The 25,995-nt window shown below is 48.0% G+C and overlaps 4 protein-coding genes across 5 annotated transcripts in view; all 4 read left to right on the forward strand.

The window, feature by feature from the left end:
* The first annotated feature begins 550 nt into the window (after positions 1–550).
* LOC148220806 (uncharacterized) lies at positions 551–4,795 on the forward strand. The gene is made up of 3 exons (XM_088181026.1): positions 551–843; positions 3,100–3,192; positions 4,617–4,795. The coding sequence occupies exons 1-3, from the start codon at positions 786–788 to the stop codon at positions 4,793–4,795; spliced, it is 330 nt and encodes a 109-aa protein (XP_088037152.1). The 5' UTR covers positions 551–785.
* Positions 4,796–4,848: 53 nt separating this feature from the next.
* Positions 4,849–9,874, forward strand: LOC148220807 (SLAM family member 8-like). Of its 2 annotated transcripts, XM_088181025.1 has the most exons (5): positions 4,849–5,296; positions 5,858–6,154; positions 6,803–6,922; positions 7,442–7,530; positions 8,125–9,874. In XM_088181025.1, the coding sequence occupies exons 1-5, from the start codon at positions 4,849–4,851 to the stop codon at positions 8,257–8,259; spliced, it is 1,089 nt and encodes a 362-aa protein (XP_088037151.1). In that variant the 3' UTR covers positions 8,260–9,874. The 2 variants fall into 2 exon arrangements, with proteins under 2 accessions (XP_088037151.1, XP_088037150.1); XM_088181024.1 differs by having other exon boundaries at positions 7,442–9,874.
* Positions 9,875–10,501: 627 nt separating this feature from the next.
* On the forward strand, positions 10,502–20,123 carry LOC106863798 (ETS variant transcription factor 3). Its single transcript, XM_014893356.2, is given in 7 exon segments — positions 10,502–10,867; positions 13,067–13,121; positions 14,797–15,034; positions 15,944–16,059; positions 18,893–18,979; positions 18,982–19,777; positions 19,779–20,123. Coding segments are annotated over 6 exon segments (1,488 nt in total). The 5' UTR covers positions 10,502–10,867; positions 13,067–13,075; the 3' UTR covers positions 19,984–20,123.
* A 5,360-nt stretch (positions 20,124–25,483) lies between these two features.
* LOC106863788 (rho guanine nucleotide exchange factor 11) overlaps positions 25,484–25,995 on the forward strand; it is a 29,774-nt gene continuing 29,262 nt past the window's right edge. The window contains 1 exon segment of the mRNA XM_088181053.1: positions 25,484–25,617. Within this exon segment, the coding sequence (XP_088037179.1) occupies positions 25,586–25,617 (32 nt within the window). The 5' untranslated portion in view covers positions 25,484–25,585.

Here is a 25,995-nt window from a genome sequence, read left to right on the forward strand (position 1 = left end):
AATTTTTTTTCATTATATTTTATTTTATTTCATTTTATTTGATTTCATTATATTTTCTTTTATTTTCATTTTATCTTATTTCATTTTATTTTATTTTATTTCATTTATTTTATTTATTTTATTTTATATTATTTTATTTATTTTATTTTATTTCACTTATTTTATTTTTTTTTTAATTTTATTTTATTTCATTTTATTTCATTATATTATATTTTCTTTTATTTTCATTTTATCTTATTTCATTTCATTTATTTTATTTTATTTTATTTTATTTTATTTTATTTTATTTTATTTTTTATTTTATTTCATTTTATTTTATCTTATTTATTTCATTTTATTTATTTCACTCCATTTATTTTCTTTTATTTTATTTCATTTATTTTATTTATTTTATTTTATTTTATTATTTTATTTTATTTCATTTTATTTTATTTTATTTTATTTATTTCACTCCATTTATTTTCTTTTATTTTATTTCTCAATTTAATTTTCCTTTCCCGCCCATCCGGGCTCCTCCCCTCCCCCCTCCCGCCCCTCCCCCCTCCCCTCCCCCTCCCTCCCCTCGCGGATTTTTCCCATCCCAAATCCCCGTTTCATTTGGATTTAATTTAATTTAATTTTATTTTATTTTATTTTATTTTATTTCCAATCCAATCCCATCCCGCCCCCGCCATGCCCCCTCCTCCCCCCCGCTGATTTTATTTCCATTTTTTTCCGCGGATTTTTTGGGGAAAAAAAACCCAAAAAAAAAAAAAAAAAAAACCAAAAAACCCCAAAATCCCAAAATGCGGACTCGGGAGCGGCTGCGGCCGCTGCTGCTGGCGCTGCTCGGGCTGGGCCCAGGTGAGTGGGGAACCCCCAGAAAATTCCAATTTCATTTTTATTCCGCATCGATTCGGGCTGGGGATGAGCAGAGCAGGGAAACAAATCCGGGATCCTCAGCCCAGGGGCTTTAGGAACCCGCGCCGAGTGCGGCTCTCAGGGGATTCCTCTCCGCTTTATTTTTATTTCTTTGGGTTCATTTTTATTTCTTTATTATTTATTTTTATTTTGGGGATGTTTTTAGGGTTTGGGATGCTCAGCCCAGGAAAAATCCGGAATTCTGCAGCCCAGGGGGTTTAGGAACCCACCCCGTCACGATGTGGGGCTTTAATTTAATTTTTTTTCTGTTTATTTTTATTTGTTTGGGTTTATTTATTTATTTATTATTTATTTTTATTTTTGGGAAATTTTTTTTATGGTTTGGGATGATCAGAGCAGGAAAAATCCGGAATTCTGCAGCCCAGGGGGTTTAGGAACCCACCCTGTCCTAATGTGGGGCTTTAATTTGATTTTTTTCCGGTTTATTTTCAATTAATTAATTATTTTTATTTATTATTTTTATTTTTGAGATTTTTTTTTTATGGTTTGGGATGCTCAGCCCAGGAAAAATCCGGAATTCTGCAGCCCAGGGGATTTAGGAACCCACCCCGTCACGATGTGGGGGTTTAATTTAATTTTTTTTCTGTTTATTTTTATTTGTTCGGGTTTATTTATTTATTATTTATTTATTTTTATTTTTGGGAATATTTTTTTATGGTTTGGGATGATCAGCCCAGGAAAAATCCGGAATTCTGCAGCCCAGGGGATTTAGGAACCCACCCTGTCCTGGTGTGGGGCTTTAATTTTATTTTTTTTCCTGTTTATTTTTATTTGTTTGGGTTTATTTATTATTATGTATTTTTATTTTGGGGAATTTTTTTTATGGTTTGGGATGATCAGAGCAGGAAAAATCCGGAATTCTGCAGCCCAGGGGGTTTAGGAACTCACCCTGTCCTGGTGTGGGAGTTTAATGTGATTTTTTTTCTGTTTATTTTTATTTGTTTGGGTTTATTTATTTATTTATTATTTATTTTTAGGAATTTTTTTTTAATGGTTTGGGATGATCAGAGCAGGAAAAATCCGGAATTCTGCAGCCCAGGGGGTTTAGGAACCCACCCTGTCCTAATGTGGGGCTTTAATTTGATTTTTTTCCGGTTTATTTTTAATTAATTTATTATTTTTATTTATCATTTTTATTTTTGGGAATTTTTTTTTATGGTTTGGGATGCTCAGCCCAGGAAAAATCCGGAATTCTGCAGCCCAGGGGATTTAGGAACCCACCCCGACACCGTGTGGGGCTTTAATTGGAGTTTTTGGGGGAATTTTATTTTTTTTCTTTTTCTTTCTATTTATTTATTTATTTTTATTTTTGAGATTTTTTTTTTATGGTTTGGGATGCTCAGCCCAGAAAAAAATCCGGAATTCTGCAGCCCAGGGGATTTAGGAACTCACCCTGTCCTAATGTGGGAGTTTAATTTAATTTTTTTTCTGTTTATTTAATTTTTTTTTTTGTGCCGTTTTTAAAAATAATTTTTTATTTATTTTTATTTTTTGGGGATTTTTTTTTTAATGGTTTGGGACGCTCAGCCCAGGAAAAATCCGGATTTTGCAGCCCAGGGGGTTTAGGATCCCACCCCGTCCCCGTGTGGTTTATTTTGATTTTTTGGCGTTTATTTTCATTGTGACCCCAAATTTTGCAGAAATCCCACCCCCAAAAAAAAATCCCCAAAAAAGCTCCAAGAATCCCCCCCAAAAATCCCAATTTTTGCAGAAATTCAACCCCAAAAATCCAATTTTTTAGAAATTCTACCCTAAAAAAAAAAAATCATAATTTCGCAGAAATCCCACCCCAAAAAACTCAATTTTTGCAGAAATTCCACCCCCAAAAGTTCCACTTTTTGCAGAAATTCCACCCCAAAAAAATCCCGATTTTTGCAGAAATTCCACGCGAAAAAATCTTTATTTTTTTTTCAGAAAATTCCCCCCTAAAAGAATCCCAAATTTCGCAGAAATTTCACCCCAAAAATTCCAAACTTTTGCAGAAATCCCACCCTAAAAAAATCCAATTTTTCAGCAATTCCACCCCCAAAAAAATCCCAATTTTTGCAGAAATTCCATCCCAAAAATCCAATTTTTTCAGGAAATTCCTCCAAAAAAAAACCCCAAACCCCCCAAAAATCCCAAATTTTCCAAAACCCCCCCCAAAAATTCCCCCAATCCCTTCTGGATTTTCCGCAGGGCTCCTGCAGGAGGCGCCTTTGGAGGCAGAAAATGAAATTTTGGGAATTCTGCCCGGGAATTCCAACCTGTCCCTGCTGGAGCGATGCTCTGGTGAGAGCCCGCACAGGTTTTATTTTTGTAGCTGATTTTTACCCCAAAATTCCCTTTTTTTCCCCCTTTTTTCACCCCAAAATTCCCTTTTTTTTCCCCCTTTTTTCACCCCTAAAATTCCCATTTTTTCCCCTTTTTTCCCCCCAAAATTGTTGGCCAATTTTACCCCAAAATTCCCTTTTTTTTTTCCTTTTTTTCCCAAAAATTTTTGGCCAATTTTCCCCTAAAATTCCCTTTTTTTTCCCTCTAATTTCCCCCAAATTTTGGCCAATTTTTACCCCAAAATTCCCTTTTTCCCCCCCCCTTTTTTTTCCCAAAATTGTGACCAATTTTCCCATTTTTAAAAAATTTCCCATTTTAAAAAAAATTTCCCATTTTTTTTCCCCCAAAATTTTGGCCAATTTTACCCCAAAATTCCCTTTTCTTTCCCTTTTTCCCCCCAAAATTTTGGCTGATTTTTCCCCAAAAATTATCTTTTTTCCCCCAAAATTCTGGCCATTTTTTACCCCAAAATTCCCTTTTTTCACCCCAAAACTTTGGCCAAATTTCCCCCAAAATTCCCTTTTTTTTTCCCTCTCTTTGGGGCTCACCTCGATCCAAACCTGTAGCTTTTAGTTTTTTACCTTTTTAGCTGAATTTTCCCTCAAAATTTCTGCTATTCCCAAAAAAAATCTGCTTTTCCCCAGAAAATTCTGCTTTTTCCCCAAAATTTCTGCTTTTCCCAAAAAAATTCTGCTTTTTTCCAAAAAATTTCTGCTTTTCCTTCCAAAATTTCTGCTTTTCCCAAAAAATTTCTGCTTTTCCCAAAAAATTTCTGCTTTTCCCAAAAAATGTCCCCAAAATATTCCCAAATATTCCAAAAATCCCCCCAAAAATCTCCAAAAATCCCCCAATGTCCCCAAAATGTCCCCAAAATCGCCTCAAATATTCCAAAAATGTCCCAAAAACGTCACTAAATGTCCCCAAAATGTCACTCAATGTCCCCAAAACGTCCCCAAACATCCCAAAATGTCCCCAAAATGTCTCTTAATGTCCCTTAAACATCCCCAAATGTCCCAAAAGCATCCCCAAAATGTCCCCAAATGTCCCCAAAATGTCCCTAAAGGCTCCCAAACCATCCCCAAACCAACCCCAACTGTCCCCAAATGTCCCCAAATATCCCAAAATGTCCCAAAAGCATCCCCAAAATGGCACTGAATGGCCCCAAATGTCCCAAAATGTTTCCTAACGTCCCCTAAACATCCTCAAAACATCCCAAAACCATCCCCAAACGTCCCCAACCCATCCCCACATGTCCCCAAACCATCACTAAATGTCCCCAAGTGTCCCCAAATTGTCCCCAAATTGTCCCCACCCCATCCCCAAGTGTCCCCAAGTGTCCCCAAGCTGTCCCCGATCCCATTTTGTCGTTTCTGGCTCCCCAGAGCTGCTGTTCGGGCAGTCGCGGGCCCCTCCCCGGCAGCTCCACGCCGTGCTGGGGGGCTCCGTGCTGCTGTCCCCAAAACAAAACTGTCCCCAAATGTCCCCAAATATCCCAAAATGTCCCCAAAGCATCCCCAAAATGGCACTAAATGGCCCCAAATGTCCCAAAAATGTTTCCTAAGGTCCCCTAAACATCCTCAAAACCATCCCAAATTGTCCCCAAGCCATCACTAAATGTCCCCAAATTGTCCCCAAATTGTCCCCACCCCATCCCCAAGTGTCCCCAAATGTCCCCAAGCTGTCCCCGATCCCATTTTTGTCGTTTCTGGCTCCCCAGAGCTGCTGTTCGGGCAGTCGCGGGCCCCTCCCCGGCAGCTCCACGCCGTGCTGGGGGGCTCCGTGCTGCTGTCGCCGGCGCTGTCGCCCAACCAGACGGTGAAGGAGATCGAGTGGAGCTTCTCGGGGGGCGGCAGCGGCGCCACCATCCAGGTGGCCGAGGTGGGCCCGGGGGGCTTCGAGCGCCCGGACCCGCGCGATCGCTTCGGCTCCCGCCTGGAAATGTTCAACTCGACGGCGCTGCGCCTGCGGCAGCTGCAGAGCGGCGACAGCGGCGTCTTCGGGGCCAGGATCAAACTGCAGCCGGCCCTGGTGGACGACCAGGCCTTCAACCTGTCCGTGCACGGTGAGCCTGAATTGGTTAATTGGTTAATTGCGTTAATTAATTCCGTCATTTCGTCTCCTTGGGTTGGGGAAACTGAGGCACGAGAAATGGGATGGGAAACGATGATTGATCCTTCAAGTTTTCTGTCCATGATGAGCAGGGATGGGTTAATTGGTTAATTAGCTAATGAATGGCATTAATTCATTTTATTAGGTCATTTCATTTGTTTCATTAATTCATTTAATTGAGTCGGGTTTTGGGTGGGGAAACTGAGGCACGGAGGGAGAACTGGAATGGGAAACGATGATCAGGCCTTTGACCCATCTGTGGTGAGTGGGGACGGGCTAATTGGTTAATTAATTAATTGATGGCATTAATTCATTAAATTGGGGTGGCATCACAGTGGGCTCTGTGACAGAATTGGAGTCCTGGGAGGGTTTTGGGGGTCTGGGTGTCCCCTGGGTGCCATCGCGGTGCCAGCCGGGTGTCCCCTGGGTGTCCCCTGGGTGCCATCGCGGTGCCATCGCGGTGTCCCCTGGGTGCCATCGCGGTGCCAGCCGGGTGTCACCCCCGTGTCCCCAGAGTCGGTGCCCACGCCGCGGACGCGCAGCCAGCTGCTGGCCAGCACCCTGGAGTGGTGTAACCTGACCCTGCAGTGCCAGGGCAGCGGCAGAGGCGCCGTCAATGTCACCTGGAGGCGCGACAGCCTGGCCTGGGGCGAGCTGGGCACGGGCGGCCACCGCCTGTCCCCCGATGGCACCACCCTGCGCGTGGCGCTGCCGCCCGCGGCCACCAACGTCACCTACGCGTGCACCGTCAGCAACCCCGCGGAACAGAAGGTGGCGCTGTTCCACCTGCAGGAGCTGTGCCAGGGCGGCGGTGAGCGGGGACGGGGACGGGGATGGGGACGGGGGGGGACGGGGATGGGGACACCGGGACAAGGGGACGGGGACGGGGATGGGGGGAAAGGGACAGGGGGACAGGGATGGGGGGAAAGGGACAGGGGGACGGGGATGGGGGGACAGGGATGGGGACACCTGGACAAAGGGACAGGGATGGGGGGACAGGGGGACAAGGGGACGGGGATGGGGATGGGGGGACAGGGATGGGAAAGGGAGGGGGGGACAGGGGGACAGGGATGGGGACACCCGGACAAAGGGACAGGGATGGGGGGAAAGGGACAGGGGGACAGGGGACAGGAATGGGGACACTGGGACAGGGATGGGGGGACAGGGATGAGGGGACAGGGGGACAGGGACAGGGATGGGGGGACAGGGATGGGGACACCTGGACAGGGATGGGGACACCGGGACAGGGGGACAGGGACAGGGATGGGGGACAGGGGGCACCGGGACCGGGGACACAGGGACCCGGGGGGGACACTGGGACCGGGACGGGGGACAGGGGGCACCGGGACGGGAGGGGTGGCACTGGGAGGGGGACACGGGGACAGGGTAGGGTGGCACTGAGGGTGACAGGGTGACACTGCTGGTGGCAGTGCTGGTGACACCGCGGTGGCCCTGCCAGGGGGTCCCTCTGTGTTCTCCACCTCTGGGTACGTGGTTCTGTGTCTCATCCTGGTGGCCGTGAGTCTCGGCGCCGCCTTCTGGTGCTGGAGGCTCAACACGGAGAAAGCGGCCGAGGCCGGTGCGTCCCCAGTGCCCCCAGTGTCCCCAATTCCCATTCCCAGTGTCCCCAATGTCCCCAGTGCCCCCAATTCCCATTCCCCATTTTTCCCTTTCCCCATTTTTCCCCATTTTCCCATTCCCCAATTTTTCCTTTTTCCCATTTTCCCATTCCCCATTTTTCTCCTTTTCTCCTGTTCTCTTGTTTTTCCCATTTCCCATTTTCCCCAATTCCCATTTCTCTTTTTTTTTTCCATTTTCTCGTTTCCCCGTTTCCCATTTCCCCATTTTTCTCCTTTTCCTATTCTCCTGTTCACTTGTTTTCCCATTTCCCCCATTTCCCCCGTATTTTTTCCCATTTTCCCTGTGCTTTTCCCTGTATTTTTTCCCCATTTTCCCTGGTTTTTCCCTGCATTTTTCCCCCATTTCCCCCGTATTTTTTCCCACTTTCCCTGATTTTTCCCCCCTATTTTTCCCCCGTATTTTTTTCCCGTTTTCCCCGTAATTTTCCCGTTTTTTTCTTTATTTTTCCCCTCCTCAGCCGCCACCCCCACGGCGCCCCCGGCCGAGGAGAGCCCCGGGGAGTTCAGCGACATCGTCTGCAGGAGCCCCCCCGAGGGCAACGACCAGGTGGGGACCCCCCGAAATCCCACCCGGGGTCCCCAAAAAATACAGGGGGGGATCCCAAAAAAAGAGCAGGAATCGCCACAAAAATCGGGAAATCGGAAAAAAATCGGGAATTCAAAAAAAAAAAGGGAAATCCCCCCCAAAAAACCACGAAAGATAAAAATGGGGGGGTCCCAAAAAAATGGAGGAAAGAGGAAAAAAAAATAAACCGGCAGGAATCCCAAAAAAAAAAGCGGGAATCCCAGAAAAAAATGGGGAATCCCAAAAAATGGGAGTTATAAAGAAACCCCCACAGGAATCCCAAAAACCAGGGGAGTCCCCAAAAACGGAGAGGAGCCCAAAAACTGGGGAGGAGAATAAAAAAAAAATAAATAAAAATAAATGCGGGAATCCCCCCCAAAAAGTGGGAAACGCCAAAAAAAAAAACCCACAGGAATCTCAAAAATTGCGGGAAATCAAAAAAAAAAACGGGAGAATCCCAAAAATCGCTAAAATCCCCCCAAAAAACCGAGAGAGAGACCCCGAAATCGAAGCGGGGACCCCAAACCCCGCGGGATTTGGGATCAGCAAATTTCCCCCCCAAATTTCACCCCACAGGGTCCCAGCCCCCCCGAGGCCCCCCAGGAACCCCAAAAATCGGAGGGGACCCCCCCAAAAACCCCAAAAACGTCGCCGGGGGGCGACGAGCAGGGCCAGAGACCCCCAGAGGACACGGCCGAGGAGGTGACATAGGGCCACAGGTGAGGGGACCCCAAAAAAAAATAAAAAATAAATTTGGGGGGACCCCAAAAGAGGGTTGGGGTCCCGAAAAATGGGATTAAAGGGTTTGGGTGTCCCAAAATAAAAAAAAGGGATTTTGTGGGGATGCCCCGGACCCCAAAAAATGAGGGGTTAAAAGGTTGGGGTGACCCCAAAAAAGGGATTTTTAGGGGATCCTAAAAAATCTGGGGTTAAAGGGTTGGGGAGGGGGGGCTGTCCCCAAAAACGGGATCCCAAAAAATGGGGTTAAAGGGTTTGGGGAGGCAATGACCCCAAAAATGGGATTTAAGGGGTTGGGAGGGGGAACGACCCCAAAAATTGGATTAAGAGGTTGGGGGGTGGAAATGACCCCAAAAATGGGATTTAAGGGTTTGGGGGGGTTTGGAACGACCCCAAAAATGGGATTTAAGGGTTTGGGAGGAGCTGCCCCTACAAACGGGACCGGTCCTGGGGTCTCCCCCGCCTTTTTTGGGGACCCCCCCGACCCCACAAAAATCCCCCCAGGCCCCGGGAAGCTCCTGGAAGGGCTGAGCAGCGTCGTGTGCCAAACCCCGACCCCAAATCCCGCCCCAAATCCGGGCGGGTTTCCCCCAAAATCCTCGGATTTCTCCCCAGTTCCCTGCCTGAGACTTTTGGGGAGGGGGGTCCCGATCGGGGGGGGGTTTGGGGGGCGGTTTTTGGGGTCCCCCCGCATGTTTTGGGGTCAGGGAATCCCCTCGACCCCACAAATCGGGATTTCCCCCTCCCGACCCCAAAATCCTGGGATTTCTCCCCAATTCCCTGCCTGAGACTTCTGGGGAGGGGGGGTCTCGATCAAGGGGGGGTTTGGGGGAGTTTTGGGGTCCCCCCGCATGTTTTGGGGTGTGAGGATCCCCCTGGCCCCACCACCGGACAAGATTTCACTTTTCCCGACCCCAAAATCCTGGGATTTCTCCCCAGTTCCCTGCCTGAGGCTGTTTTGGGGAGGGGGATCCGGGCCGGGGGTCCCTGGGTGCTCCCCCGGGAATTCTGGGGGGGGGTCTTTGAGTGGTTCCTGGGAATTTTTGGGGGTCCCTGGATGATCCCTCTGGAATTTTGGGGGGTCCCGAGTGATCCCGGGGAATTTGTGGGGGTCCTTGAGTGGTCCCTGGGAATTTTGGGAGTCCTTGGATGATCCTCGGGAATTTTGGGAATCCCTGGATGATCCTCGGGAATTTTGGGGGTCCCTGGATGATCCCTCTGGAATTTTGGGGGGTCCCTGAGTGATCCCGGGGAATTTGTGGGGGTCCCTGGATGATCCTCGGGAATTTTGGGGGTCCCTGGATGGTCCCTCTGGAATTTTTGGGGGGGTCTTTGAGTGGTCCCCGGGAATTTTTGGGGGTCCCCGGGAATTTTGGGGGGTCCCCGGGTGCTCCTGGGGAATTTGAGGGTGCTCCGGGCTGGGGGAAATCGGGAATTTCGGGCTGGGCACTCACCGGGCAGCCCCTCCCCCGTCGCCGCTGTCGCCGCTGTCGCCGCTGTCGCGACAGAGGGGGCGTGGCCAGCACCCCCCACCCCCCCCACCTGCACTGCCGTGTAAATAAGAGCAAATAAATTATAAATGTTGTGACCATCGTGGCCTGTTTGGGGCTGATTCGGGGAATTTCGGGATTTGGGGGCTGGATTTGGGGATTTTGGGGTGGTTTTGGGGCTGGTTTTGGGGAGTTTTGAATCCGGATTTTTTCGTGTTTTGGGCCCGATTTGAATCTGGATTTTTCCGTATTTTGGGCCTGTTTTTGCCCTGGGTTTGGTCCTGTTTTGGGACTGGTTGTAGGGTATTTGGGGCCCGTTTTCAAGGTTGTTTTGGGCCTGGATTTGGTTGTTTTGGGTCTGGGTTGGGCCTTGATTTGGTTCTGTTTCTAGGCCCTATTTAGTTCTGTTTTTTGAGCTGTTTCAGCTCTGGCTCTGGGTCGGTTTAACTCTATTTTCGCTCCATTCCGAGCCATTTTCACTCTGGTTTTCAGGCCCTGTTTGGTTCTGGTTTTTGGCCTGGATTTGGCCTGGTTTTGGGGGTGTTTTGGGGCTGTTTTTGCTCTATTTTCGCTCCATTCCGAGCCTTTCTCGCCGCTTTTCAGGCGCCGTTTGTTTATGAGGGGAGGGGGCGTTTCCCGCGCGCGCGCTCCCGCCTCTCCCCCCCTCCCCTTTTCTCATTCCCGGGACCGGAAGCGGAAGTGCGTGGGCGCGCGCGCTGCCCGGAAGCGCGTGGGCGGTGGCGGCGGTTCCGGTTCCGGCGGCGGCGGCGGCGGCGGCGCGGGGGAGGCACCGGGAGGAGGAGGAGGAGAAGAAGAAGAAGAAGGAGGAGAAGAAGGAGAACGAGAAGAAGCGGCGGCACCACCAGCACCAACAGCAACAGCGGGAAAAGCGGCACCGCAACCAGAACCGAAGCGCCCTCCTCACCCCCCGCCCGCCCCGCACAACCGGGAACGATCCGCCCCCCCCTCCCTTCCCTTCCCCGCCCGCCTCCTTCCCCGTTTCCCTCCTCCCTTCCCGTTCCTCCTCCTCCTCCTCCTCCTCCTTCTCCCGGAACCCGCCTCGCTCCTCCCGGCCCGCGCCGCCCCCGCAGGTGCGTCCCGGGGGGGGAATCACGGGGGGCGATGCGGGATTTTTGGGGAGGGGGAGTTTGGGATCACCGGGAGTTACCGGAGGGGCTCGAATTAAGGAGAATTCCCCCCCTCCCCGGCTGCCGGGAAAGGCGGAACGGGGGCGGTTCGCGGGGAGAGCTGAAGCGGAGCCCCCCGTTAAGTGAGGGGGGGTCCCGGTTACCGGAGAGGGGGAAGGCTGGGGGGGGGGTTGGATAAACAACGAGACACCGAACGGAGATCCGGGAGGGGGCGGGGATTATCAGAACCCCCCCCACACACCCTCCGGTTACCGGGGGTGGAGTAAACACCGAAACGTTACCGAGTGGGTGGGGGGAGCGGGGAGCAAACAGAGACCGGGGGAAGGGAGGAACAACCGAGAAACCCCCCCCAAAAAAAGCCCCGAGACCCCCCCCCCCCCCGGTTCTCCCAGCTCGGTGTTCCCGGTGCGGGGAGCGTGGGAGGCCCCGGCTGGCGGCGGCTCCGGGGGTGTCTCGGGGAGCGGGGGGAGCGGCACCGCCCGGGGCTGGGGCGGCGGGGCCGGGCCGGGCAGGCCGGGACAGGCTCGGTGCGGCTCTAACGGAGACCAGAGAGAGAAGGGAGGGAGGGGAAGGCAAAGGGAGAGCCCCGGCCCCGCCGCCGCCGCCGCCTCGGCGCCTGCCGGCCCCTCCCGGCGGCCATTTGGGGCCTTTGAAGCCTCTCCCGGGGCTGGCGGGGCCCGCGGGGGAGCCGGGATGGGCCGGCGGGGAACGGGCACGGGAGATGGAGCCGCTGGGGGGGGTCCGGTTCATCCCGGGGGTCTCCGGTTCTTCCCGGGGGTCTCCGGTTCTTGCTGGGGGTCTCCGGTTGTTCCTGGGGTCTCCGGTTAATCTTGGGGGGCGGTCTCCGTTTCTTACTGGGGGTCTCCGATCCATCCCGGGGGTCTCTGGTTCTTCCTGGGGTCTCCAGTTAATATTGGGGGGAGTCTCCGATTGATCCCGGGGGTCTCCGGTTCATCCCGGGGGTCTCTGGTTAAATCTTGGGGGTCTCGGGTTCTTCCCAGGGGTCTCCAGTTAATCTTGGGGGGTCTCTGGTTATTCCTGGGGGTCTCGGGTCCATCTTGAGGGTCTCTGGTTAATCTTGGGGGGGGTCTCTGGTCCCTCCCGGGGGTCTCGGGTTAATCTTGGGGGTCTCAGAGCCTTCCCGGGGGTCTCCAGGCACTGCTGAGGGTCTCTGGTTAATCTTGGGGGGGGTCTCTGCTCTGTCCTGGGGGTCTCTGGTCACTCCAGGGGGTCTCCGGTTGATTTTGGGGGGGTCTTGAGTCCTTCCCGGGGGTCTCGGGTTGATTTTGGGGGTCTCAGGTCCCTCCTGGGGGTCTCTGGTTATTTAATTTTGGGGGTCCCTGGTTGATTTTGGGGGTCCCGGGTTCATCCCGGGGGTCTCGTGTCCATCTTGGTGATCTCTGATCCTTCCTGGGAATTTTCTTGGATTCCCAATCCCAGAAATCTCCTTGGCTTCCCAATCAAAATCAGAAATTCAGAATCAGGAAAATTGGGAAAATCCATTTGGAAAACCCAGGCGGGATCAACAGCTGGAATTTCACTTTTTCCATTTTTCTCCTTTTCCCCCCCTATTTTCTCCTCATTTTTCCTCCGTCTCCCCCTTTTATTTCCCAATTTATCCCCTTTTTATTCCCTTTTTTCCTATTTTCCCCCATTTATTTTCCCCCATTTTTTCCCCCAATTTCCCCCCCTTTTTTCCCATTTTTTCCCCAATTTCCCCCCCATTTTCTCCCCATTTTCCCCATTTTTCCCCCAATTTTCCCCCATTTTTTTCCCATCTTTTCCCAATTTTTCCCATTTTTCCCTCCCCTCCATCCCTGGCACATCTGGCCGAGCTCCCAGCTGTGGATTTTGGCAGCAGATCCCGTCTGGGAACTGAGCAGGGTTTGTTTTGTCTCCTTCCTGGAATTCCAGGCAGGGAAATTTCCCTCTTTTCTTTTTCCCCCCTATTTTTCCCCATTTTTTCCCCCCTTTTTTCCCCATCTCTTTCCCATTTTTTTCCCCATTTTTTCCCCCCTTTATTCCCCTATTTCCCCCCTATTTTCCCCCCTATTTCCCCCTTTCCCCCCCTATATTTTCCCCTATTTTTTCCCCATTTTTTCCCCCAAATAAACTGATTTTTTCCCCCTCTCAATCCCCCAGGAGGCAGAAATGAAAGCTGGCTGCAGCATCGTGGACAAGCCCGAAGGAGGAGGGGGTAAGGAATTCCAGAGGCTTTTTTGGAATTTTATTTTATTTTAAATTTTTGCCTTTTTTTTTTTTTTTTTTCCAGGATAAAAATATTTTCTGGGAATATTCATCACGCCTCTCCCAAAATTTCCACTCCCTGTAGGGGGAAAAAAAAAAAAAAAGAAAGTGGAGGTGGTGGGTTTAAAATTCAAATTATTCTTCCCTTTTTTTAATTTTATTTTTTTTTTTTTTTGGATTTGGGGTGGATTTGGGATTATTCCCTCCTGGATTTTGTGTGCTGGCAGGAATGTGGGTGGCCCTAGGAAAAAAAAAATATAAATTTTCCCTAAAAAAAACCACCCCAAATTGGGATTTTTAATTTTTTTTTTTGCCTGAATTCCATCACTGGAATTTTGAATGGGGGCTCCATTCCAGCCTGGGATTTTTTGGGAATTTTTTGGGGGGGATTTTTTGGGGAATTTTTGGGGAATTTTTGGGGGATATTTTGGGGATATTTGGGGTTTTTTTTGGGGGGGGGTTTAGTGAGTTTTTAGTGGGGTTTTGGTGTTATTTGGATGGATTTCCCAAGGAAAATGAGTCTGAAAAGAATCAGAAATGAAGAATTGGATGAGAAATCTGAATTTCCCTGTTCCCACATGGAATATTGAATTCCACCCAACTTTTACCAAGTTTTGGTTGCATTTTACTGGGTTTTTTTCTGGTTTTTAGTGGATTTTTGGTATCTTTGGTTGGATTTTCCAAGGAAAATGAGGCTGGAAAGAATCAGAAATGAAGAATTGGATGAGAAATCTGAATTTCCCTGTTCCCACATGGAATAGTGAACAGAATTCCACTTCCTGCCCAAAGAAACACCTCTCAAAATAACGACTTTTCCCCTGAAATTCACACTTTTTATCCCGATTTTTCCCCAATATTAACATTTTCTCCAGTTTTTTTCCCCGAAGTTAAAATACTTTTTCCCCCAAATTAACTTATTTTTTCCCCCAAATTAGCATTTTTCTCCCATTTGTTCCCCCCATTTTTCCCCCAAATTGACATTTTTATCCCATTTTATCCCCAAAATTAACCTTTTTTCCCCAAAAATTAACCGTTTTTCTCCCGTTTTTCTCCCGTTTTTCTCCCGTTTTTCTCCCGTTTTTCTCCCGTTTTTCTCCCGTTTTTCTCCCGTTTTTCTCCCGTTTTTCTCCCGTTTTTCTCCCGTTTTTCTCCCGTTTTTCTCCCGTTTTTCTCCCGTTTTTCTCCCGTTTTTCTCCCGTTTTTCTCCCGTTTTTCTCCCGTTTTTCTCCCGTTTTTCCCCCGTTTTTCCCCTCAAAATTAACCTTTTTTTCTCCCGTTTTTCCCCCAAAATTAACTTTTTTCCCCCCAAAATTAACTTTTTTCCCCATTTTTCCCTGCAAAATTAACCCTTTCTCTCCCATTTTCCCCCAGAATTAACCCTTTCTCTCCCATTTCCCCACAAATTTAACCCTTTCTCTCCCATTTTCCCCCGAGATTTAACCCTTTCTCCCCCGTTCTCCCCCCATTTCCCCCCGAATTTAACCCTTTCTGCCCCGTTCTCCCCCCATTTTCCCCCCAGATTTAACCCTTTCTCTCCCATTTCCCCCCGAATTTAACCCTTTCTCCCCCTTTCTCCCCCATTTTCCCCCCAGATTTAACCCTTTCTGCCCCGTTCTCCCCCCCAGGCTACCACTTTCCCGAGTGGGCCTACAAGACGGAGTCGAGCCCGGGCTCTCGGCAGATCCAGCTGTGGCATTTCATCCTGGAGCTGCTGCAGAAGGAGGAGTTCCGCCACGTCATCGCGTGGCAGCAGGGCGAGTACGGCGAGTTCGTCATCAAGGACCCCGACGAGGTGGCGCGGCTGTGGGGGCGCCGCAAGTGCAAGCCCCAGATGAACTACGACAAGCTCAGCCGCGCCCTGCGGTGCGTGCGCGGGCCGGGGGGGGATTCGGATTTTTGGGGGGTTATTCTGATTTTTGGGGGCTTTATTCTGATTTTTGGGGGTTTTTTTCCTGATTTTTTGGGGTTTTTTCTGATTTTTGGGGTTTTTTTCTGATTTTTTGGGGTTTTTTCCTGATTTTTTGAGGTTTTTTTCCTGATTTTTTGGGGTTTTTTTTCTGATTTTTGGGGTTTTTTTCAGATTTTTTGGGGGTTTTATTCTGATTTTTTGGGGTTTTTTTCCCTGATTTTTGGGGTTTTTTATCTGATTTTTGGGGATTTTTTCTGATTTTTTGGGGGTTTTTTCCGATTTTTTGGGGGTTTTTTTCCAATTTTTTGCGGCTTTTTTTCCGATTTTTGGCCTTTTTTTCCAATTTTTGGGGGTTTTTTTTCCCCAATTTTGGGGGTTTTTTTTCCCATTTTTGGGTTTTTTTTTTCCGATTTTTCCAGGTTTTTTCCCTATTTTTCGCAGGTTTTTTCCCTATTTCTAGAGGGTTTTTTACCGTTTTTTTGGACTTTTTTCCTATTTTTGGAGGTTTTTTTCCCTGTTTTTTTCAGTTTTTTTTTCTATTTTGGGGTTTTTTTCCCCTATTTTTGGGGGATTTATTCCCTATTTTTAGGGGGGAATTTTTTCCCTATTTTGGGGGATTTTTCCCTGTTATTTTTTTTTTCTCCCTGTTTTTTTTTTTTTGTTTTGTTTTCCTAGCTGGAATTTTGGGGAATTTCAGTGATAGAATTCTGGATTTTTTTCGGATCTTTGAGCTTTTCCCATCCCAGAATTCCACATTCTGCTTTAAACAGGAAATTAGGAAGGAATTCTGGATTGTTGAGTGCTTTGATCCATTTTTCCCCTTTTTTAAATTTTTTTTAAATTAATTTTTAATTTATTCCCAGATATTACTACAACAAGAGGATCCTGCACAAGACCAAGGGCAAAAGATTCACCTACAAATTCAATTTCAACAAATTAGTGATGCCTAATTATCCCTTCATCAACATCCGGCCCAACGGTGAGCCCTGGGAAAATTTGGGAATTTTGGGGTGGGAATATGAGGAAAAAAAATTTTAAAAATTGAATTTTCCTCCACAACCAGGCTGGGGAGGAAAAAAAAAATAAAATAAAATCTGGGAGCAAATCCCAGCTGCTGTGGGGGTTGTGGGATCGGGATTTATTTATTTTTCCCCGGGGATTTTTTGGGATTATGGGATTAGAGGATCAACCTTGGGATGCAATCCTGGAGTGGCTCAGGTGAGTTTATGGAACTTTAAAAAAAAAAAAATCCATGGATTTTTCTCCTTTTTTCCTTCCTTTTCGTGCTCATTTTCAACCAAAAATTGTTTTGTTTTTTTTTTTTAAACCCCTTTCTGCCCTGGAGGTGTGAGGGATTCCATAAGGGATTGCAGCATTCCTGGAGGAAAATAGGAATTCCTTGGATTTTGGCTAAAAATAATGAATTTTTCCCTGGAGGAGACAGTCAGCAGGAGTTTCTTGGGAAAAGGGTTTTTTTTTCCAAGTGGATTTTTTTGGAATTAAACTCCCAAAGAGCCAAATTTTTACAGCTAGGGGATTGTCCCGATCCAGGCAAGGTGGGGAAATTAATCAATAAAAATAGAAAACAACTCTGGAAGTTGATATTCCAAAAGTTCCAAACTTTTCTCCACAAAAAAATCTCAATTTAGAGGAGCCCGGCCTAGCACGAGCTGAGCCAGGGAAAGCCTGGAAGGCCAAACCAGGAGGGTAAAAAGCAGGAAAAAAGTGGAGAAAAGAAGGAAAAGTGGTGAAATTGCTGATTATGGAATCTCTAAAGATAAAAAACCTTTCTGGAAGTTGTTTATTCCCAAAAATTCCAAACTTTTCTCCACAAAAATTTTGAGTTTAGAGGAGCCCGGCCTAGCATGAACTGAGCCAGGGAAAGCCTGGAAGGCCAAACCAGGAGGGTAAAAAGCAGGAGAAAAGTGGGGAAAAAAGCAAGAAAATAGGGAAATTGGTGGTTATTGAATCCATAAAGATAAATAAAACCTTCTGGGAGTCATTATTCCCAAAAATTCCAAACTTTTCTCCACAAAAAATCTCAGTTTAGAGGACCCCGGCCTAGCACGAGCTGCTGCAGGGGAAAGCCTGGAAGGCCAAACCAGGAGAATAAAAAGTGGGGGGAAAAAACAGGAAAATACCCAGGAAAAGTAGGGAAATTAGTGATTATTTAATCCATAAAAATTAAAATCCCCTCTGGAAGTTTTTATTCCCAAAAATTCCAAACTTTTCTCCACAAAAAATCTCAGTTTAGAGGAGCTGGGCCTAGCATGAGCTGCTGCAGGGGAAAGCCTGGACGGCCAAAGTAGGGGAAAAAAGCCTGGAAAATTAGGGAAATGAATGAGTACTTAATCCATGAAAATAAAAAAAAATAAAAAATAAAAAAGTCATTATTCCCAAAAATTCCAAAAAAATCCCAATTTGGAGCATCCCCTCTGGTTTCCAGAGGAAAACCTGGAGCACCAACCCAGCAGGGAAAATAGAGATGGAAGCAGAAAAAAACCAGTTTTTGTGTGGGGAAAAAATGAATTTTTTTTCCTTGGAACCTCCATCCGGGGGCCGCCTCCCCTCCCTGAGGGAATCACCGAGGTTTTGTTTTTTCCAAGGCTCCTGGAAGGCCAAAAAAAAAAAAAAAAAAGAACGAGGGAAAAATTCCTCCAGGTGTTGGTGTCTCCTTCACCTGTGTGGGCCTTGCTGGATTATTTTTGTTTTTTTGGTTTTTTTAAGAGAAGGGAATGTCTTTTCCAAGCCAAAAACGGGGGTGGGAAGCTGTGTCTGGAGCTGTAATTCCTTAATTAAGTCGGAGCAAACGAGTTTGGGCAGTTCCCAACTCCCTTTCCCTGCTCCCTCCTGTCCCCGGGGCGCTTGGATTAAAAAAATAATAAATTTAAAAAAAAAAATTTGGAATGCTCTTGGTTAATCCCAACTTTTTATTTTTTAAATTCCTGCTGGGTTGAGGGGTTGGGATGTCAAACCTGGAATTAAGGTTTTTTTCACTGATTTCTTCCCCCTCACGGAGTTTTTTGGTGGAAATTTGGGAGATTTGGGTATTGGGAGGGATTTGGGTGGATAGTGGAGACATTTCCATGGATATTTGAGGTTTTTCCATGAATATTTCAGACATTTCCATGGCTTGATGAGATCCCCCTCAGATGAGACATTTCCATGGATATTTAAGGTTTTTCCATGGATATTTCAGATGTTTCCATGAACACTTGAGATATTTGCATGGATTGATGAATTCCCCCTCAGAGGAGACATTTCCATGGATATTTAAGATATTTCCATGGATATTTGAGGTTTTTCCATGAACTTTTGAGACATTTCCATGAATATTTGAGAGATTTCCATGGATTGATGATATTCCCCCTCAGATGAGACATTTCCATGGATATTTAAGATATTTTCACGAACTTCTGAGACATTTCCATGGATATTTGAGGGTTTTCCATGAACATTTGAGACATTTCCATGGATATTTGAGACAATTCCATGAACTTTTGAGATATTCCTATGAGCATTTAAGTTATTCCCGTGAACATTTCAGACATTTCCGTGGACATTTGAGGTTTTTCCATGAACATTTAAGTTATTCCCATGGATATTTCAGACTTTTCCGTGGATATTTGACAGATTCCCATGAACGTTTACGTTATTCCCATTAACATTTCAGACGTTTCCATGGACATTTGAGGTTTCTCCACGGACATTTCAGACACTCCCACTGCCATCCAAGCACTTCCAGCCCCCCACCGTCACCCCGTAACTAATTTATTTATTTTTTTTTTTTTTCCCGCTTTGTCCCATGGCAGGCGTGGTCCCTCAGAGCGCCCCGCCCGTGCCCACGGCCTCGTCGCGTTTCCATTTCCCGGCCCTGGATCCTCACTCTCCCACCGAGGATTCCAGCCGCGTTTCCCCGCGGGCTCGCTCCTGCAGCCTCACGCCGAGCCTCTGGGCGAGTGCGGCGGCTCGGCGGGCCCCGACAGGCAGCCGGGCTCGGCCGATGTGGAGGAGAACGCGTCGGAATGGCGCCGGGAGCTGCTGCCTCCATCGCACGCCTCGGCCAGCGCGGCCGCCGCGGCCGGGCCCAAGCGCAAACCCGACGTGGTTCTGCCGCTCTTCTCCAGGCCGGGGATGTTCCCGGATCACCCGCACAGCCCGTTCGCCGTGTCGCCCTTGCCGGGCCGCCCCGGCGTGCTCAATGTCCCCATCTCGCCGGCCCTGTCGCTGACGCCGACGCTTTTCTCCTACAGCCCCTCGCCGGGCCTGAGCCCCTTCGCCGGCAGCAGCTGCTTCTCCTTCAACCCCGAGGAAATGAAGCATTACCTGCACTCGCAGGCGTGCTCCGTGTTCAATTATCACCTGAGCCCTCGGACTTTCCCTCGCTACCCGCTCGTGGTGCCCCCGCTGCAGTGCCCGGTGCCCGTGGAGGAGCAGCCGCCGTTCCCCATCAAGCTGCAGCCGCCGCCGGCCGGGCGGAAGAACCGGGAGAGGCTGGAGAGCCCCGGCGAGGGCGCGGCCAACCCCCAAATCCCCAACGCCGCCAGGGTCAAGGTGGAGCCGGCGGCGGACAAGGAGGACGAGGACGAGGAGGAGGAATCGGGGAAGGCAGAGGAAGAGGAGGAGAAAATCCCGGTTTTCGCCCGGCCCGCGGCTCCGGCGTGGATCCCGGCGGCGGCGGCGGCGGGGAGCGACAGCGGGAGAGGAAAACGCGGAGAAATCGGCGCGGGATGCGAGCGGGGACGGCGGCAGCCACGACAGGAGGGAGGACGCGCTGATGCCGCCCAAGCTGCGGCTGAAGCGGCGCTGGAACGGAGATTCCCGGCAGGAAATGGCCCAGGAGCCCCGCGCCAACGGCATCTGGCACCTGCCCAAAGCCGTGGCCACCGCCTCCGACACCTAATGCCGCCCGGGAAAACAGCGAAAAACACAGAAATAACAGCAACAAACCGTGGAAAACACCCGGGGAAAAAACAAAACACAGCAGCGGAATCCGTGTATTTATGTAGCAAGGATGCAGAGCAGTTCGGGATAACGGCGGGGAGGGGGTGGGGCAGCCTCGGGAATTTTTTTCGGGAATTTTTTGGGATTTTTTCGGGGGGTGGGGAAAAACAAGCGGGGAGGGGGGAGGGGATTTTGGGGATTTTTTTTTTTTTTTTTTTTGGTGTTGTTTTTTTTTTTCGTTGTCGACTTTGCAGGTGAAGAGGCCGAATTCCCGGCTCCAAAAAGCTCCGGGCGTGGCACGGAGGAATTCCAGGCGTGGCCTCGGCTCCTTCCCGAGCCTTTTGGGACATCAGGAATCTCCAAATCCAGCAAGGACGGTTCATTTTTTATGGGAAATTTTAATTTTTTTTTTTTTTTTCCCCCGGCCATCCAAGAGCCGGTTTGGTATTTTGGATTTTTTTTTTTTTTTTTTTTGGGAAAAGGAATTTTTGCAGCGGGAATTTTTGCACTGTCCACAGAGCAGGGTTGGGGTGGGGAAAGGGGGAAAAAAAAAAAAAAAAAGAAAAAAAATAATAATAATTCAGGAAAGACTCGGAAAATCGGGATGGAGGCCGCGTCGTTCCCGGCGGAATTCCGGGAAAAACAAATTCCCCTTTTCCCACTTTTTTATTTTTTAATTTTTTTCTCTCTCTCGCAGAAGCCATGAGCAAAACTCTCCAAACTTTTTCAGGGAATGGGAACGGGAATAACACAAAATTAACCGGATGCCTTTAATCCTAATGCATTAAAAATGTTGGGGGGGGGGGGTTTGTTGTTGTTTTTTGGGTTTTTTTCCCTTTTTTTTTTTTTCTTTTTTTTTTTTTTTTCTGTGTGTGCCTGGAGAGGGAATTTATTTTTTTTCCCTCTCTGGAATCCGTGTGGGTGGAATTATTTTGGGAATGCTTGGAAGGAAAGCTGGAATGATTGTGGTGAGTCCCGGGAATGCCGGAATTCCCAGATTTTTAATTTTAATTTTTTTTTTTTTTTTTGGATATCCTTTTCTCCCCGTTTGAACTCATGCCTTAAAAAAAAAAACAAACAAAAAAAAAACAACGAAAAACGACAAAAACCACGTTTGGACTTTTTCTGGGAATTTTTCGGATTTCGTGGATCCTTCCTGGAGTTGTTTTTTTTTTTTTAGGGGGGGAAAATCCCAAATCCTGCAGAATTCCGTCGGGATCTGGATTGTGCTCCCAGCAGGAGAAACCCTCGGAAAACGGAGCCAAAAATTCCCAAGGATTCGCTCACGGAGCACAAATTTGGGGAATTCCGGGAGAAAAGAGGGTTTAAAAAAAAAAACTAAAATAAAATAAAATAAAAATTCCCCTGCTGGAACAAGAACCGGGAGCGATTCCCAAATTGCCCAACCCGGCCGGGTTTGGGATTCTCGGAATGTGGAGTTCCAAAAAAAAAAAAAAAAAAAAAAAAGAATTTGGGGTGGAAAACCCCCCCCCTGGATTATCCCAAAAAAAAAAAAAAAAAAAGAAAAAACCACAAAGCTGGAGAGGGCGCAAGGATGAACTCAGGAATTACACGAGGAGGCCTTTCCCGAAATTCCCACCGCCGATCCCAAATCCCCAAAGTGCCGGAACCGTCGGGAAAAAAACAACAAAAAAACACAAAAAAAAAAAGGAGGAAAAATCCTGGATTTTTACCCCCTTTTAATCCTCTGGATTCGAGGTGAAATCCCACGGGAAAAAAAACAAAAAAGTTGGAATTTTGTGGCTTTAAAAAAAAAAAAAAAAGGAATTTTCGGGACGGAGGAATTTTTGGGATTGGGGTTTTTTTTTTTTTTGTTTTGTTTTTGGGAAGGGTGGGAATGTTGGGGTTGGTTGTTTTGTTTTTTGGGTTTTTTTTTTCCACAGCCGTTGCACTGCAAAAAGAAAAGAGAAAAGAAAAGAGAAAATTTTAAAAAAATATTAAAAAAAAAACCTTGGGAGAGTTCAGGGAATTCCGGACTCAGGACGACGGATCCGGCGCCTCTCGGGAATTCCGGAATTCCCAACGGAGCCCGGGAGGAGGAAATCTAAAAAAAAAAAAAAGAAATTAAAGCAAGAAGAGGAAGGAAAAAAGAAAAAAAAAAAAGCAGGAAGAGGAGGAGGAAAACGTAAAAAAAAAAATCGGATTTAAAGGAGGAGGAAGAAAAAAAAAATCAAAATTTTATGGGAAAAAAAACCCACAAATCGGAAGTTTCAAGGAAAATTTGCTCAAATTCCAACGTGCCAAACGATTTAATAAGAAAAACAAAAAACCCTCGGGAAGTTGGGAGTGGTTGGAATTCTCTCCTGGATGAATTTTCCCCGGAGCATGATCCCGTTTTTCCAGCATTTTTTTTTTTTTTTTTTTGGAGTTTGTTTATTTTATTTTTTTTGTTGGGTTAATTTCGCTTCTTTTTTCGTAGCAGATCCGTAGGAAAAAAATGTAAAAAAAGAAAAAAAAAAAAAAGACTTTTTGATGGGACAACCCCCCCTAAAAATAAAAAGGGTGGGGAATTTTTTTGGGAATTTCCCAAAAAAAAAAAAAAGAGGAAAAGGAGGAAAAAAAAATCCAACAGCATTAATGGGGTTGTCCCGGATTTTTTTATTTATTCCATAATTATGTTGAGTTTTTTTATTATTTTAAGCTGTTTTTTTCCGTTGGTTTCTTTCTGTTTTATCGTGTCCTGGTGGGGTTGAAAACAAAATAAAAACCAGGAATTTTCTCTCGGTTGGAATCATCAAAAAAAAATCCGGGAAAATTTTGGATTTTCCCGGAAAAAACTTTGATTTTTTTAGCGCTTTTTAAACTGATATTTACGCTTTTTTTTTTTTTTTTAAAGGGTTAAAAAAAAACCCTTTTATTTTATTTTATTTTCTTTCGAGGGATTTGAACTCTCCCCGGTGAGAATCCAGCAGGAATCCATCGGGAAAAATTGATGGAATTTTTTGGGATTGGAGCGTGGCTTTGTACATAGGGTGTAAAGTAGAGGGGCAAAAAAAAAACAAAAAAAAAAACCGACAAAAAAAAAAAAAAAGACAAAAAATCCGAAATTTGTGCCTTTAAAAAAATAATTCCGATTTCTATTAAAAAAAATCAGATTTAAAAAAAAAGGGTTGCATATATATATTATATATATATATGATGGAATGCTAGAGAAATTTATGGATAATATACATATTTTTTTCCAGGGGTATCCCATAGCTCCATATTTTGTTATGGAAGTTGAAAAAAAAAATGGAAAAAAAGGAAAAAAAAAAAAAAAACCTGAAAAATAAAAGTATTTTACCTCGAATTCAAAACGTTAAATAAAAACCTTTTAACAGAGAGGCGCCGCTGGGTTTTTTTGGGGAATTTTGGGAGTTTTTTATGGATTTGGGAGGCGGAAAAAATCCAAAGTTTTGGCAAGGAGCATCCGGGAATTCCCTGGATCCCAAAAATTCCCAAAATTCTGGAGTTTCTGCTTTTGGGATTTGGGGTTTATGTTTTTTGGGGTTTTTTTCTGAGTTTGGGTTCCATTATCCCAAAGTTTTTATGGGAAGGAGCATCCAGGGATCTCCTGGATCCCCAAAATTCTGATTTTCCCAAGGCCCTGGATCCCAGAAATTCCCGGGTTCTCGAGGTTTTGGGGGTTTTGTTTGTTTGGGGTTTTCCAAGTTTTTCCCAAATTTTGGGATCCAGGATTGGCTCCAAATGGGATCAGCCTGGGCTCCATTTTCCCAAATATTCCCAAATTTTTCCCCAATTCCCCCCCCCCCCCCCCCCCCACTCTGGCTCCAAAGGGGATTTGAGAAAATCCCGAGGATTTTTTTTTTTTTTTTGGAAAATGTGAGGATTAGGATGGAGCTCAGATCCCAAAATCCCAAATGTGGGATGTGCCGAGGGGAATTTTGGGATATTGGGATGGGGACAGGGGGGAGACATCCCAAAATCTGCTGTGGCCAAAGGGGGCAGAGGGATTGTGGGGTTTGGATTTTGGGGGATTTGGGGTTTGGATTTTGGGGATTTGAGACTTGGGGGTGTGGGGTTTGGGGGATTTGGGGTTTGGATTTTTGTGGGATTTGAGATTTGGGATTTGAGTGTGGAATTTGGGGTTTGGGATTTTGGGGATTTGAGATTTGGGATTTAGGGTTTGGGGTTTGGATTTTGGAGGTTTGGGGTTTGAGATTTAGGGTTTGGGGGATTTGCAGTTTGGGATTTCAGGTTTAGGGTTTGGATTCTAAGGGGTTTGGGGTTTGGGGGGTTTGAGGTTTGGGGAATTTGAGATGTGGAGAGTTTGGGATTTGGGGGTTTTGGGATTTGGAGAGTGTAGGATTTGGGGTTTGGGGTTTGGATTTTGGGGGGTTTGGGGGATGGGACGGAGCAGCCGCCGCTCACTTCCTCATTGCCCGAGATCCCGGGAATGTTCATTTTCATTTTCGCTTTTCCGTGTTTTCCACGCCAGGAATTCTCTGGGGACAGAGGGGACATTCAGGGGGTGGCAGCCCCGATCTGGCTGTCCCCAAATCCTCATGTCCCCAAATCCTCATTGTCCCCAAATCCTCACTGTCCCCGTGGGTGTCCCCAAATCTTCACTGTCCCCAAATCCTCACTGTCCCCAAATTCTCACTATCCCTGTGAGTGTCCCCAAATCCTCACTGTCCCCATGTCCCCCTCAAATCCTCAATGTCCTTGTGGGTGTCCCCAAATCCTCACTGTCCCCGTTATCCCGCACATCCCCAGGACATCGTGTCCCCCTCAAATCCACCCTGTCCCTTGTCCCCTCACACCCCAGCTCACTCTGTGTCCCCTCAAATCTTCACTGTCCCCCCTGTCCCCCACACCCCCAGGTCACTGTGTCCTTTCAAATCCACATTGTCCCTTGTCCCCCACAGCCCGAGCTCACTCTGTGTCCCCTCAAACCCTCACTGTCCCCAGTGTCCCCCACACCCCCAGGTCACTCTGTGTCCCCCCTGTCCCCGGTGTCCCCCACACCTCCAGGTCACTCTGTGTCCCCCCTGTCCCCCCACAGCCCGAGGTCACTCTGTGTCCCCTCAAACCCTCACCGTCCCGGTGTCCCCCACAGCCCGAGGTCACTCTGTGTCCCCAGTGTCCCCCACACCCCCAGGTCACTCTGTGTCCCCCCTGTCCCCCCACAGCCCGAGGTCACTCTGTGTCCCCTCAAACCCTCACCGTCCCCGGTGTCCCCCACAGCCCGAGGTCACTCCCGGCTCCCCCCTCACCCGGTGTCCCCGCCGTCCCCCCGCCCCCGCGGGCGCTGCCCCGCCGTGCCCGGCCAGGGGGGCCGGGCGAGCCCGGGGATTGGGAGCGGCCTCCAGGCCTCTCCCTCAGCCCGGCCCCCGAGGCGGAACCGGGGGCAGCCCCCACAGCCGGGCCGGCACCGAACCGCACCTTGGGGGGTGTCTGGGGGGCCGGGGGGTGGGCGGGGGGGTCTCTCGGGGCCCCCCGAGGCCACCGGAGCCACCGGGAGCGGGGATGGTGGCGGGGGCGACCGGAGCGGGGCGGCGGCTCGGGCAGAGCCCTGACAGAGAGAGCGAACCTCCACCATGAGCGTGAGGCCTCCGCAGGCCCCGGACAGGTACGGCCCTATGAGGGGAGACCCCCGAAATGAGCGCGGCAAAGAGAGGAGATTTGGGGAGATTTAAGGGAAAAAAGGGGAAAAAAAAAAAAAAAAAAAAAAAAAGGGGAGGGGGTTTGGCTCGGGGTGGAGCCCCCGCCCCGTTCCGTGAGGGGAAGGGAGCGGGGGGGAAATGGGGATTTGGGGGGAAAGTCTGAGATTTTGGGGGTGAGGGGGTCGGGGAGGGGGCTCGGCTCGGTGTGGAGCCCTCACGGCAATCCTCGGGGGAAAAGCGGCGATTTGGGGTGAAATTCTGAGGTTTTGGGGTGAAACGCTGAGATTTTGGAGGTTTTGTGGTGAAATTTTGAGGTTTTGGGTGTCTGCGGGTTCAGGGAGGGA

The sequence above is a fragment of the Sturnus vulgaris genome, chromosome 31 (assembly GCF_052056855.1).
Source record: "Sturnus vulgaris isolate bStuVul1 chromosome 31, bStuVul1.hap1, whole genome shotgun sequence".
Classification (NCBI taxonomy): Eukaryota; Metazoa; Chordata; class Aves; order Passeriformes; family Sturnidae; genus Sturnus; species Sturnus vulgaris.

Bases quoted from the DNA above. Each gene is read 5' to 3' on its own strand.
- LOC148220806 (XM_088181026.1), top strand. From the start codon at position 786: ATGCGGACTCGGGAGCGGCTGCGGCCGCTGCTGCTGGCGCTGCTCGGG. The intron at 844-3,099 runs GTGAGTGGGGAA...GATTTTCCGCAG, and splicing joins GCTGCTCGGGCTGGGCCCAG to GGCTCCTGCAGGAGGCGCCT. The intron at 3,193-4,616 runs GTGAGAGCCCGC...CTGGCTCCCCAG, and splicing joins CCTGCTGGAGCGATGCTCTG to AGCTGCTGTTCGGGCAGTCG.
- LOC148220807 (XM_088181024.1), top strand. From the start codon at position 4,849: ATGTCCCCAAATTGTCCCCAAATTGTCCCCACCCCATCCCCAAGTGTC. The intron at 6,155-6,802 runs GTGAGCGGGGAC...TGGCCCTGCCAG, and splicing joins GGAGCTGTGCCAGGGCGGCG to GGGGTCCCTCTGTGTTCTCC. The intron at 6,923-7,441 runs GTGCGTCCCCAG...TCCCCTCCTCAG, and splicing joins GGAGAAAGCGGCCGAGGCCG to CCGCCACCCCCACGGCGCCC.